Consider the following 15,336-nt stretch of genomic DNA (forward strand, 5'->3'; position numbering starts at 1 on the left):
CATGGAGTCAGAACAAGAGAGATCTGTAAAAACATTTGACCCTTAAATGTCAACAAAATGAAACAAGAACTTTGAACCATGTTGTCGGTTTCAACCTAGTCTTGTTAAAACTGTTGTTACAACATGTTTTACAGGAGAAAGAAAAGAGAAAGGGGGAATAAGAGAGACAGTGTGCAAGCAACAATTTATATAATTATAAAATGAGGAAAAAGCTTTGTAAACTCCCTCTGCTGCTGTGAGATGTGGCTCATAAAAAGATAATCAGTGGATCTGAACATTACTTCATCTTAGATAAAAAGCTCACACAGAAACCTTGATTAGTCTTTTTAATAACATTAGTTATGACATATTTATGAAAGAGGTCAAATACGGTATAATTTATGAGAACGTGAAGTGTGTTTGTTTACGAGAAAGAGAAACGTCAGCGAGTTCATTTCTCCATCTCCCAAATAAAAGTCTGTGTTGTTCAGTCACATCCGTGGTTATCATGCAGTCACAATCATTTTCATAAACCAGGCAGCAAACAATTTCACAGAAGGAGCTTCTCCTCTTGGAGAGTCATTTAAGTTCGTCCATGGTTTAAATCCAGCCTGTTCAAGTGTCCGAGAGCTCTTGAAAAAGCATCTTCCCACATTGACCATAACTGTAAAAGAGACATCTGTAATCAATTTATTTTTTATATTTACACTCTATTGTTATTATTATAATAAAGAGTCGTACAAGCAAGAAGTCGCCTGTATTGAGTTCACACGTCCAAAACTCTTGAGAAACCACTTGGTGCAACCACATAAATAAATATCAGGCATTTGAAACAAACCAAACCCATTAAAAATTTAAATTCTGCAAGATATTATTATTTAAATAGTGTATGGGTTTCTCCTGCCTCGATACATGCGTTGGGAGAAGCGGCTCCCCTGTCCCAAGATGGCGGTCTACATCTGCAGCTCACCCTCTGCTCCTGTTTGCATTGCCACAACATCACCAAGCTAGAACAAGTATTTTGCAGAGAAAGCACAGCTTTATTTCGCTGTGTGACCAGGCCTTCAATCTGTGCACAAGCAGAAGCCGCACTGAGAAAAGTTCAGCACTTTAAACACTGCGTCAATACTTCCTGGTAGAAAAAAACAACAAAAGACAGCAGGTTAGTGTTCCTGAGTGGCTCAAACGCTTCCACTGTTATTCCTGCGGTGGAAATGTTTAGACTCAGCATGATCCGTCTTCACATGCAAACATTTCGCTAAAAGAGTTCCTGAAATAACAGCGGTATCCACCAATTCTTCATGAAGACACTGAAAGTTCATCAGGGTTCCCTCTCTAACCCACAGGAGCTTCGTTTGAAAACACCACCAGCCTTATTTGTCTTGTACAGTCATCTAAAGTTTTTATAAAATGCTCTCAAGGAAATGCTCTGCCTCTAAGAAGCTGTTCTTCGTCACTGTGTGCGTGTTTGTTAGTGTTTCGTTAGTTCAAGGTGATGCCATGTTGTGTGTTTGTTTGCATGTTGTTTGTAGTTTGTGTGTTTCTCAGGTTGACTGAGATCCAGTCTGGAGGCCTGATTGTCCGTTGGTGCCTCCAACAGTCAACCGGCTGCTCTCACTCAGGTTCCTTTCGGCCGTCGAGTCTGTGAGGATGAGACAAAACGTTTCTGGGTGAAACTAAGCAAATTAAATCAACTGTGACATCCACAGCTGTTTTTTTACTTTATCTCTCTGCTCATCTCTGATATCATATCTTCCGGTATCTTCTGACATCATATAGATACAGTTTTGGGGCCTACTTCACTCAAACTAATGCAGCTTAAACCTTTTTTGAATAATGAATTCAAAGTAAAAAATACTGGAGAGCAACACTTTTACTTTAAGCCCCCATATTAGGCATTTATAAGCAGTATACAGCCTGGTTTCACCCATCTTCACACTTGCATATCAGTCGTTATCAAGGTTGCAGCAGGAGGGGGTTTTCTCTTAAAGAGGAGAAACCAATTTTTCCGATAGTGGTCAGTTTTGAGATTTGGAGCTAATTCGCTAATTCTTCTTTCAGACTGGTGTAAAGAAAACATTTCTTTGACTTCACTTTGTCTGTTTGTGTTTGTAGATTTCTCCTGAATTCACCAAAAGTTAACATTGGATAATGCGTCATTTCTGTATTTAAACAGAACATTTCAGAGAAGTTGTAATATAAACAATGACAGTGTTAATGTGAGTAATGAAGTGGGGAAGTTTCATGATGACATCTCTAAATCCTGTTCATCTGTAGTGTGTTTTTAAAAGTCCACTTCAGCAGCACTTGGAGACACCAACCTCTACACTTTCACTCCTCTCTAAGTTATTTATTTATTTAAGTTATTCTTAAAAACATGCAGAAAATCTCTGATTCATGGAGTCAGAACAAGAGAGATCTGTAAAAACATTTGATTCTACAACGTCAACAAAATGAAACAAGAACTTATACTTAATATCTTACCCCATCTAGTGTCTGCTTTGGCACTGCATGTGATGTTTGTGATTTATTTATTTTGGTCTACTAAAACTAAAAATAAGAGTCCAAACAAAAAAAGAAATAAAACTAATACTTTATACTGATGTACATCTACTGCAAACATAATATGCTTACCCATAATGCAAAACTGCCTTTTCAGACGTATACAAGCCACACGTCTACATCTTAACTGTATATACAATTAAATTCACAAGCTGTCAGTGTCATGAATCATACAGGTAATTTTGAGATGACAAACAAATCATCATTTTTACACCCTTTATTGTTTTTGTATTCATCCTCCTGTGACCGACCTTTGACCAAATGCAGCTCTGTCACCTCCTCAGGGTCGTTCCTGGGCTTTGAGGTTCCTCCTGAGGACACATAAAGAGACATAATGATTGTGAGAACCACAGTAATGAGTGTAAAATCAGCTGTACGGCCTTTAAAAAGGGATTTAACATATGTAAACAAATCAAAAGTCTTAGAAAAACTCTCTTTTAGCTCTTTTGTTTTCATTTTCTGTCTTGTTTTTGTTCAACTGTCTGCCACTCCCTAATAAACTTACTGCCTTTCCAAGAATGCATCTGGATAACAAGCGTGACCCGGATCCACTTAGTTGTACTGGTAAGACTGGTGTGGGTGTGTACATGCCGTTTTAGAATATTTTATGCGGTAACGGACATATTCCCTCCACAATCCAGTTTTTTTGGAGATAATTTTGCTTATTAGATTTTACACTAAAACTGAACAAACAGCAGATTTTTGAATGTGTTACTTTCAGTTTATTTCCACTTGCAGTGGTAGAAACTAAGTATATAAGTATGTTTAAATAAGTACTGTACTTTTAAAGTATTTCTACTTTACTGGGGGTTTTCACTTTGATGTTAATGCTGTTCACACAGTAATGCATTGATAAATCATTGATACACTTACTGTGCTTTAGGACATGCTGCTACATTTCACTGTGGTTTACTGTAACTTACTTAAGTACGAAATGCTGCTACACTCCACTGTGCCATACTGTCACTTAGTTATGTAGGAAATGCTGCTACATTTTTAACATTTTTAACACTTATAACTTATCGCTCCTTCTCACTTATCTAGTTTGTACTTATTTTATTTCAATCTGCTGCTAAACTGCACGCTGCGTATTGTTGTATATTGTATATACCTACGCTTAACCACGATGTCTGTTGCACTCTGTCACACTTGGTTCATTGCTTGATTTATCTGACGTTAGCTTTATTTTGATTTGATTTATGTTTATGCTTATTGTTACTCTGATCCTTTTCCGCCCTTGTATCGAAACTGTTGCACAATAATTTCCCTAAATAAAGCTTCTTGAATCTTGAATCTTGAATCTTGAATCTTGAATCAATAATATATTAACATAACTCTGAGGAGGGCCGTTGTGCTGCACAATGCCAACTTTAGTTTTTGAGACTTAGACTCTTGTTAAGGTTTGTTGTGTTAAGTTAGTTTGTGTTTTTAATCTGATAGTCAATGTTTACTGTATTTTTATTGTATGAACATTGCGGAAAATGTGCTTCTTTTGTTGTCTTGATCATAAATATACAGTATATACAGTATTTATAATAATATATGGTTGTGTTATATGTTATATTTACTATGTTTTTATTGTATTGTCTCTGGTCTGTCCCGTCAAGCGTTCTTCTTTCTATCAGTAAGTGTCCACATCATCTCCCGGTGTCCAGCTTTACCTTTCACTTTCAGGTAGGCCAGCATGCCGACCAAAGCGACAACCAGCAACGCAATCACCAGACCGAAAATCCACCAGTGAGACGCCCCCTCTGTAGTACTGCGCTCACCTGCACACAGGTAACACACACTTTAATACACAAAACGACACACAACAGCTGCTGCTTTTGTATTCATGTGAAGTTTCCACTTTGTTCATGCTTGTTGCTGTTTCTTTATGTTTTTGGTTGTATAATACAGTAATAAATAGGGGAGACTGGGGTTGGTTGGCACACTTTTCACTCTCTGCCCCGTTTCTCTGTTTTTTCATTATTTATGTCAGAATATATAAACCAGCAGCAAAAGAAAGGTTATGCTCTCAGCTTAATATAAATCTGTTTGAATGTACACACATATATTCTAAAATTAGGTTATTTGTGATTAAAGTCATGTTGTGCATTTATACAAAAAAATAATAATAATAATAATAAAAAGGTATATCTTATAGATATTCATGTTTTCTGGGTTTTGTTTAAATTAAATGTTCAAACTCAAAAAAGATAAATAAACAGAACATAATCACATTTAAGAAGCTAAAATCAGAGAATTTTTTCCTTCAAAAGTTACGTAACATAACTGATTAATTAACAAAATAATTAATCTAAAAATTAAATTATAAAATTAATAGTTGACAACTAATTTTTAAAATCAAAGGAGCACAGTGGAGATTCTGTGCATTTTTATCCTTCTTGGTTTATGCCATGTGTTTGTGACCTCACCGTCGGGATCTTCGATGGTGACGTCGGTGCGCTCGGTGTGAGTGTTGTGCGGCACGGAGAACACACACGTGTAGCTGCCCGTGTGCTCCGTGTGTTTGGGGTCCATCAGTCGCAGGGAGCCGTCTCCGAACGGGACCCTGAAGCCGTCCAGCTCCACATGGTTGTCCCAGGGCAGCGTGGAGTCGCTGTTCCCCGACTGGCTGTCGTAGGTGAGGATGTGGGACGGGTCCTCGCCGTTGGTGAAGCTCCAGTGGAGGAAAGGGTGGTTCAGGTAAGGAGGGGCGTGGCAGGGGATGGTCAGGTCTTTCCCTTGTGCTCCTCTTATTTCTACCACAGAGGGACACATTATATATATTTTGGACATGTCATGCTTTCAGAGTACATGATTCACCTAAATTATAATGACTTCTACCTCTTTCCCTGAGTGAGGCTGTCCAGGCCGGACCCCCGTAGGAGGTGGTGACTTTACAGATGTAGATCAGGTCCGGTAGTCCGTTCAGCCTCTTGAGGCGGCTGTCGACCGTGTACAGCCCCTGTTTGTCGGCCAGCATGCGTGTGACCGGCCGGAGGTCCTCGAAAGTGGGCGGCTCGGTCGCCCAGGTTACACGAGGAGCCGGGAAGACATTACGGACGGTGCACTTCATCTCCTCATAGCCGCTCAGCCGGGACAGCTCCATAGACAGGCCTTTGATGGGAGCTACACACACACACACACACACACACACACACACACACAGACACGCATGCACACATCATGCTGAAATGTTTCCCAGCAGCCCCTGATGACAGACTTTAAATGCCAGCGCCCAATATAGCCCCACATCATGCAGATAACATTAGCATTAGAGCGCCATAACACGATATAATAGCAGCACAAACATTGGAAATACTGTTTTTAAAACTTTGAAAGTAACCCAATGTTGCTTTCACTTTGAGTTGTTGTATGGTAGAATAAATACTGGAACAAACATCTGTGTGCAGAGAGGCTTGGAGTCATTTTAAAGTAATTATACACCCTGTATTCAGAATGAAAGCAGGGATTTATGAAACAGCCATGGTGGCGCCTCTGTGGCTCTTTGAGCTAAATGCTAACATGCTAATGTTTAGCAGGTTTAATGTTTATCTTACCGTGTTCAAAACCAAAGGTATTAGACAATTTTATGAGTGAAGCAGCCACAGGAAACATTATATTGCATATGATTAATAAAAATGTGTCTACAAATAATAATAAATACAAATGAACGGTCATTTTCGGTCTTTGCAGAGGAGGAAAGGAGGAACAGCTACAGATCCTTTACTGTGTCCTGCTCTAAATACTCGACTGTTGGTTCGTTTTTTTCTAAATTTGGGTATTTTGATATTAGTTCTAACAGAATCCTTAAAAAAAATTATGCCTTTAATTTAACCCAAAAAGATTTCAGCTCGGCCTGAGAGTGCTCAGTGAGTTTTGGTTGGCAACGAGGAGTGAGTTCTCCAGGACTAAAACTTAAATATCATAAAGACAAAGTATATCGTAAACAAGGTTTCTTGCACTGTAATATAATTAAGCAATAGTTCACGTCAGTCCATGTTATATTGGGATTATATCACAGCTAAGGGCCAAACAAGGCAACGCGAGGATGAAGAAAACGACATATTCCAATTTAAACCGTTTCCATTAACCAAAATCATCCAAAAAGCATTTGCTTAGTAATGGCAGGAAATAAACAAACCAAACCCAACAGGTCGGGTGTGACAGCATCCTAAAAGTGCTTAATAAACTCACCTTCCACCTTCACGATGACCTTTGCATTGTGTTCGCCCTTGGTGGTGCTCACGTGGCACCTGTACGTGCCTCTGTCCTTCAGAACGGCCCCCCCGAGGATCAGCGTGGCATTGCCGTGGGATACCAAATGTGGGAGAACGGAGGCACGTCCGGCGAGCTGCACGTGCTTAAAGTGCTCCTCGCTGCTGTCGTTGTCGCTGTCGTCCTCATCGTCAACGCTGACGCCTTCCCGCTCAAACTTGTACACCTGCACGTCCTGTCTGAACCACTCGATGATCTCCTGGCTACCCGGCTGGAAGCTGCAGGGCAGCACGCACTCCTCCGACACGAAGCACGTCACGACCACATCTGAAACGAGACAGTCCAGGTGAGATACTGTGATGTTTCATGTCGTTTTCTAACATAATTTGTGTTTTAGATCAGTTAAGTGCAGGGGTGGAGTGGCAAAAATCCACCGGGATAGTTCTGACGGCACCGGCCCACAGCGGGCCCACCCATCCCCTCCCCTGTGTGTGTGTGTGTGTGTGTGTGTGTGTGTGTGTGTGTGTGTGTGTGTGTGTGTGTGTGTGTGTGTGTGTGTGTGTGTGTGTGTGTGTGTGTGTGTGTGTGTGTGTGTGTGCGTGTGCAGACCGTGATATGACCACACCGCCCCCCTCTGAGGAGGAACTATGAAGAACTCAGCTCAAATGTTTTGCTAATTCTCAACAATGTCAAAGCTTGAGCTAACCGTTTCCCTATCCACTCACCTGCATAGTTGAAGCCTGCTTCTGGTTCTTTCAGAATAAATCCGTGATTTTTGACCATTTTGATGCACTCTTCTCCAGCTTCTGCTTCTTCTTTATTCTGGCCTTTTCGGCCCCTCCTTTCTCTTTTCTCTTCTTGCCCTCCATCAGGTGTAACTGAGCAAATCTGATTCCTTTTCCCTTGTAAGAAAATCCACTACTTCAACCTTGGCCCCTTTCTCTCTGTCTGACAGCCGGGGCTGAGCTCATTCATCCCCATTCTTTCATTCGATTAGCGCAGAGCAAACATTGGAGCGATACGCAGTTCCCATTTCCCATGAGGCTTTGCTCCGACCACTCTACATTAATTTATGAACAAAAAAAATAATTCAATCGTTGGCCATTTTATAGTTGTGGTCATGAAAGTTCTGTAACATCTGAATCATAAGAATTAGATCAAGATAGGAGGCTAAACAAAAATCAGTGGGCTGGATTAATGAGAGTGAGTGTGACACTGTAGCAGCCATGAGTGAAATGTAGAGACACAACAAGTGTTAGATATAGTGGTTGGAAACTCTACATCTATGGTTTATAGAGATTCCTGAGATCTTCACAGGAACGTGCTTGATTCTGAAGAGTTTTAACTCAATGGGCCGGTCATGGACATGTGCGCAGGGCAGTCTGCCGATCACTTAAGCTTATTGGCCACCGGCCGACCAGGAAATCTCCCGGTTGTCAAAGAAGGAACCAGTTGTTAAAATTTCCACTTTCTGACATTGATCTTACCAAACAAACCAAACTAAAGAGGCAAACACTGAGACACTGACATCATAGGCCTTGTGAAAGGTTAAATACCTGGATCTCTACACAAGATGCGTACATGAACTGATGAAGCCTCTTGGATGAGAGGTGAAACATCTTCCTAGGCAAATAACCAAGTCCAGTTGCTTTTGACTGAAACTGCTTTGGGGATACTGAGATCAGTGGTTCTTAACCTTTAGTCCTAGATAGAAAAGAATCTCTCATCTTGAATCAGGGTCACACGCGGCTTCAAGTTTTAAGTATTGAGTATTTCCCATCTGGCGCACGGTGATGAAGTCAGAAATGACTTTGCTGTATTGCAACACATCCAGGGTGGAGTGTAGTGACGCATGTATGACATGAAACAGGAAATCAAACCTCATTTTTGGGAAATAAAAGTGGAAACCCCCCCCGCAGTAGATCAATTTGTGTGTCCTAGATTTACAGCTTAAACTTTGTTCAAACGTCATGTATATGCTGTTTGACTCACGGGGAACAACAGATCCAAACGATTTAATATTTTTAAACGTATTCTCGTCTACGGGTTGGCACGGAAAGTTATGCTCAATAATTCATATGGTATCTCACAAAATATGACATTCTATTCAACGCTGTAAAACTGCGACCAAAGTGGACGCATTACTCCATGTCTCCACTGGAGCTTCTGTCTGTCTTTAAAAGGGACTTAGAAATAATAAGAGACTGCAGTGCACGGATGTGGATGGGGAGGCTGTTCCAGAGTCTGGGGGCTGCCACAGCAAAGGCTCTGTCCCCCTTGGTTTTTAGTCCCATCCTGTGCACTTCCAAGAGCAGCTGGTCAGCTAACCGTAGAACACTGGAGGGAGTGTGGAGTGAAGAAGATCAGACAGGTGGGGGGGGGCCAGACCATGGAGTGATTTATAAACAGACAGTAGAAGTTTAAGTGTTCAGTGTTAAATCCACCCAACCCCTGATTTCCCACGTTGTGACTCGCTCACTTCAGCCAGTGAGCGAGCCTCCAGCCTCCTGTTTACTCCGACAGGTTCTTTCTTGAAGGACGACGCTTGAGCCAAAAGATCAGATTGTTGTTTTGTGTGTTTGCATTAGTGCATGACAGTTAACTGGAATGACAACAGAGCAATGACTGATGGGATTAATTGTCTCTTTATCACCTGAGGGAATCTTTCATCATATTCCCCGCCTCGCTCCTCTCTGACTGATTTATCATGACTGACGCTGCCAGCTCATGCTCACAGCTGTTCCCCACATTGTTCTGGTAAAGCACATCTTTGTAGTGACTCAGCCCTCTGACTCACAACTGTGCGATGCAGCCAGCAATCCACAGGTTTACCTGCCTGACAGCCAGGGGAGAGTCTGCTCCCGTCACACAGGAACGTGACATTTGGTGCCCTTGCAGGAAGTGTTTAGGCTTGTAAACCATCTCCTGAGCAAACACAAGTAGGTAGCTAACAAAGTGTGAAACATTAACTTCACACACGCTCTGTTATTTAATGGAATTAACACTTGCGTACTTTAACTGATAAATAAGCAGTTGAGTACTCTTAAATGAGATTATAAAAGTAGTCGTAGCACAATCTTGATAACTTTCTCAGCACTGTTTTCTAACAGTGATGTCAAACTCTGCGTCTAGGCTGCACAAAACTGCAACACGAATGAGACGTTGCGGACAGGAAGAAATGGTCCAAAGCGTGGCGCTATTAAAGATGACAGCAGTGCAGCTCACAGTGTCTGTAAAAGGATCATTTCAATGGAGAAACGTTTTCAATACAACATGGGCTTTAACTCCAGGAATGTCATGCATTTGATAGAGTTATCTCATCTTGTCTTATGCGCTATGTTTCAGTATTTGTGCGGTTGATCATAGCAGAAAGCTGTGGTTGTGCTGCAGGTGCTGTAGGTGCTGCAGGTGCTGCAGGGGCTGCAGGTGCTGCAGGTGCTGCGGTGTACAGCACTGTCTTCTTACAGTGCTTACACTCTGTTAGTGCCTTGTCTCTGTTGCCGTTTATGGTTTCCCCAGGGAATCCAAAATGCTGCCACAAACGATGTAAAAGTGGTGGGGGATTTACTCTAGTAGTTTCCTGGTCATGCTGGCTGCTGCTCTAGACTTATGCACTGATATCGCAAGACAACTTTTCACCTCGAAAGAAATGCCGTCAATATTTAATAATGCTTCTAGTGTTTGACATTCTAAAACAGCTTAAATCGCCAGCATATAATAATAGCAAAAGACCAGACCACCCTTTCTATGGCCGCCTCCACAGATGAGTTTACGATATATGATATAATCATATAAGAGCTCCACTGCTTCTGTTCCCGAGGTCAAAAATCAATGTTATGAAATCTTTAGAACCACGCCGGCACGCTTATCAGGTTTTCTGTAACTTAGAAATGAAAACGAAAGCTGCATAAACATTCATTTCATATGTCGTCACACTTGGATGATAAAACAGTTGACGCTGACGTCGGCCAACGTCTAGGGAATCGATAAAGAATCGCATTGATAATAGTGTCAATTCGATCTCATCAATTCCCATCCCTACAGATGTGGAAGCTGAAAAAAAGCATCAATCTTCACCTAGAAAAGTCGACTCAGGTTATTAAATATTGTGGTATTTAGTGATAAAGACGAAGTGGAATGCTTTTGCGTTACCAGATGTTTCGGTCGCACCTGTGAGCTCATACGGTAAGAGCTGTGTGTGTTTCTGCAGCTCACAGAGGTCATTCAAAGGTCATATTTCACTCACTGTGGAGCCATTTTAAAGCCACAACTTTACAACCGCCGACAATTTCTGTAACTTACCGAAAGCGACAATCGCGCCCAATTAACGCCGCGATCTTCCCTCTCTATCTAATTCTTTCTTACTTCTTTTGACTGAGATTGCACTTTATTTCATCATCATTATTATTATATTTTAAACATTGTATTTGTTTTCTTAACTCTTTTATACGTCCTACAGGTGACGTTTTAAACTGCTTAATGTAAAAAAGAAGTCTGATGCATTTTTATTTTTGTGTGTGAAATATGCTTTTTAATAAACTTTTACACAACAACGAAACACCGGAATGCCTGAATGTGTTTTTTATTTAACTAAGAATAAATGTTTGTGTCTGTTTTAATAAATGGGATAAGTAGTTTACTTAAAAGCCTGAGTGTATAAATGTTTGTTTGAATGAAATGTCTTTAAACTTGCCTGTGTATATATTTTCTTATGTGGGGGATGATAATGCAAACGCATGCTTTCGATTAGATGGTAAAACTGTTCCAGATTGAAGGAATTAAAGAAAAACTGGGGGAAAAAGCAGAAAATTATATGTGCGAAAATCCTGACATGAAGAGCATAAAGAGGATCAGATTAGCAGCTATTGTGGAGAAAATTTACACTTTTTTACAGCCTTTTTTGTGTTTTTCATGCCATTAAGTGCACATGTTTAGCATTTTAGATTTTCTTTAACATGCGTTCAACATCTGTTTTTTTTTCTGTGAAGGTAAGATGTTCCCTTAACCTCCAGGAATGAAGGTCAAAGCCACGAAAATGAGACCAGACAGACTTTTTCCTTGAAGTGCAGCTGTTTCACTGCCTGTGGTGAGATAATATTTCCACCCTGAGTTCATACCTGACGTCAGGATTTAATGCAGGGGGGGAAGAAAGTTTGAATAAGCCCTCCGAGTAATTTGGGACACTCCTCACATTGCAGAAATAAGAAATCCCAAAGTTGGGCAACTTAAACGTGCAGGGATTATTGTGTTTTCTTGTGTGTATCAGGTTCTGTAAAGAAAGCCTTTTAATCCCTGCAAACGTTGTCCTGCTCTCAGATCAGTCGGAGCTGCCGGACAAAGAGGCATTTGTGTCTTACCTTGGGTTTTGTCCTGCGTGGCAAAGCTGATCCAGAGGAGGAAACAGGTCCAGGTGTGTGTCGCTGACATGATTTCCTTTCAGCTACACACGTATGTACGACTCAGACACACAGAGACACATGCAGACACGTCTTCAGTCCATGCTTCTGACGCTGTGGCAATGTGAGGCGAGGGTTTTTTTCTTCCTGGGATCTCTCTGTGTGGTTTGGCATCACACACACACACACACACACACACACACACACACACACACACACACACACACACACACACACACACAGCAAAAAGGAAGAAAAAAAAGCCTAATTAGAGGCACATTCCTGATGAAATGGACACAGGAAGATGAACAGTAGTAAACGGGACAGAACATGTGCAGCTCTCTGAGGAGAGTTCAGGTTTGATCTTCTGATTGAGCTTTACCTAAAAATAAAAATGCAATTCACAGCTGAAGCCCCTGCACTCTTCAATCCGCCACGATCTCTAAAAAAACCTTGAAGCCTTTTTCTTTTCTTCTCCGTCATTCCCTGCAGCCGTATCTTATCCTCCGTATCAAGTCTTTTTTTTATCTCTCCAGTGGTTTGATAAAGTGAAAAAGGGAAGAGGATACACCTGTTGTTCTCGCACAATAAATACCTCTCACTTTATCTCCATGCTATCTTAACTCTCCAAAACAAACACAGGTGAACTTGGTACTGCACATCAAAGCGTGCGAGCGGCAAAGTATGAAGTAAGCACTGATAAAGCCGTCAGTCAATCTTAGAGGTTACAGGCAGATTGAAATTAGTGATTTTCATGATGTTTATTGGCAGGCGGTAAGGCACGTGTTGGATCCTTCCTGCATCAGAGCTGAACACAAGTGCCTCTTTAAGTGTTTTAAACAGTACAGAAGAAGCCCTTTATCTCATATTTACTGCTCATGGCTTTCCGTTGGCTGAAGAAGAAGGGCAACACTTGGAATTCTTCCACATATTTCCTCTTGGTGACAGAACAATAGCGCAGCAACGGCTGAGCATGCCATGTCCTAAATGAGAAATGACTTTTGTCTTTTTGTCCTGCAGCAAAACGAGTTTTCCTGAAAGAGCTGGCGGATGACTTTTGTGTCTTTTTGCAGCTGGGACTAAAAGACAAATCTCAGGAATGCACTGCAGAAAGTTTCAGGTAAACGTATCAGTGCAGAATGAGAGACATCTTAACGGAGAACATTTCCAGGTGAGCTGAAGCTACATCGGGCCAAAAATAATAAAACCTTTCAGGGTCAAATAAAGTTTGACGTGGCAGTTTTACCTCCAGAAGAAGAAGTTAAAGTGCACACAGCAACACGTAACATGCAGAAGAATATGATCCAGTCTAAATGTGTGTGCAGGGATTCACAGTAACACCCACAGAAACTCTTTTTAACACCGTATTCTTTAGTTATTAAGACACTACACATGACCTCGTTAGTCCCAGATTCTCTTAAACTCGGTGTGATTCACATTCAAACAGATACAGCACATTAACTAAACTTCAATGGCTGCGCTGCCTCTAAAACACCTTGACACATTTATCGACTTTGACCTCAGGTGCACTCACATCTATAGTCACACAGTTTATGCTGTATTAATAACAGATTTATGAGTGTTATTAAGACACTAATAATAACTCTTTGACCTTAAACTCAATATGCCTTTCACTGAACTGTGTACAGCTTGAGGTAACATGCAAAATATATCAAACTAAATATGGGAAAAAATGCAAACAAAGTCAATTTAAAGTTGTGGAGCATCACTCCTCTCACTGTGCTGCCTCTAACACATCCAGTAACTCTTGAATACAACATTTATTCAAGTTATTAAGACACTAACAGTAACTCTTTGACCTCTGGTGCTGTTCCAGTTTATCTTAAACTCACATGCTTCACATTAACTTGAAATGTATGCGAACAACATGAAACATGCACTGTCTTTGGTGTCCGGCATGTTGCCTATCCCACATGATTACAGGACACCGCAGTTTATCATATTAACATTTATCAACATCAATATTCAATACAAAAACATCATGTATGCACTTTTAAATTACAGTATATTCATGTGCCATTTTTCTAATATATTGTACAAAGACACGAGAAAATCAAAGCTTGAAGTTTATCCTGATAAACCTTTAATTCTCACCTTAATTGAAATGTTTCTTATGTAAACAGTGAAGTCTAAACAAACAAATGTCCGTTTTTATGTCCCTTAATAAAGTATTATGTAGTTTCCAGTAAAACGTTATTAACAGTCCAGCCCCTGCTGAAGCAGCTTTTATCATTAAGTTTCTGTCTGACCTGCTGGTAACTTTAATGAATGAAATGCATATTTTTTTTTTAAAGCTAACACTTTATTGATGAGCTTCTTTTAGCTGCTGGCCCGGAAATATAATCAGTTTAATAATGTTTAATAAACTGTTCTGACAAGATTCTTCACTTAGTGCCCTTAGTAACAGGAGTTTTCAGTCTCTTTGGAATAAAATACATTTAAAGCATTTCAAATACTTACAGAAGCTCCTGGACATCCACAGTAAAGCTTCCCTTCTGACTGATATATCTCACAGAGCTGCTACAGGAGGGAAATCAGTGCCATCTGTCAGTGCCATGCCGGGAAATGTGAGAGTGAAAGCTGAGAAAACCACTCACAGTGACTCAGCTGGAGCTCCGTCGGTTCAGATGAAATCCAGGAGAAAAGAGGAAGAAGTGGAGTCGCCTCCTGAGGCTGAGTGAGTGTTCAGTGGGACTGGATCAACAGGTTATTTAGAGAATGGGCTGCACACACACACACACACACACACACACACACACACACAAACATTTCACTAAGGTTGCTCCACACACACTCACACACCCTCAGAATGGGTGGAGTTTGGTTGTGATTGTGCAAAGACACACACACACACACCCCGTACACACACACACACACACACACACACATGACCATCTATAGGAGTTGGAGTTTCCTCAAACGCTCCATCAAATGTCAGTGGGGTTTGCTTTCAAAGTGCAGGGATGTTTCGGTGCTGTGCAGCGTGAGCCACGAGCTGCTGTCAACACTTTAACACCTGCTGAGACCAAACACAGGGATAAACACCGCCTTCATTTCCTCTGTTCACTGTTGGGCTCAAATCACATGGAGGATATCAAACAAAGAGCTGCATCCCGTGTCCGAAATTAAGTGGAAAAATGTCAAAGATGCCCCATAAAATCTCAGAATGGCCCTA

At 41.0% G+C, this 15,336-nt stretch overlaps 1 protein-coding gene across 2 annotated transcripts; it reads right to left on the reverse strand.

Annotated features, from left to right (window-relative positions):
• Positions 1-377: 377 nt before the first annotated feature.
• On the reverse strand, positions 378-14,882 carry hhla2b.1 (HERV-H LTR-associating 2b, tandem duplicate 1). 2 transcript variants are annotated; one of them, XM_083935909.1, is made up of 8 exons: positions 14,759-14,882; positions 12,102-12,298; positions 6,724-7,071; positions 5,371-5,655; positions 4,954-5,285; positions 4,203-4,305; positions 2,793-2,852; positions 378-1,621 (listed from the first exon to the last, which is right to left on the reverse strand). In XM_083935909.1, the coding sequence occupies exons 2-8, from the start codon at positions 12,169-12,171 to the stop codon at positions 1,524-1,526; spliced, it is 1,296 nt and encodes a 431-aa protein (XP_083792035.1). In that variant the 5' UTR covers positions 12,172-12,298; positions 14,759-14,882; the 3' UTR covers positions 378-1,523. The 2 variants fall into 2 exon arrangements, with proteins under 2 accessions (XP_083792035.1, XP_083792034.1); XM_083935908.1 differs by having other exon boundaries at positions 14,622-14,793.
• Between the last annotated feature and the right edge of the window lie 454 nt (positions 14,883-15,336).

The sequence above is a fragment of the Echiichthys vipera genome, assembly GCF_963691815.1.
Source record: "Echiichthys vipera genome assembly, chromosome: 21".
NCBI classification, from domain to species: domain Eukaryota; kingdom Metazoa; phylum Chordata; class Actinopteri; order Perciformes; family Trachinidae; genus Echiichthys; species Echiichthys vipera.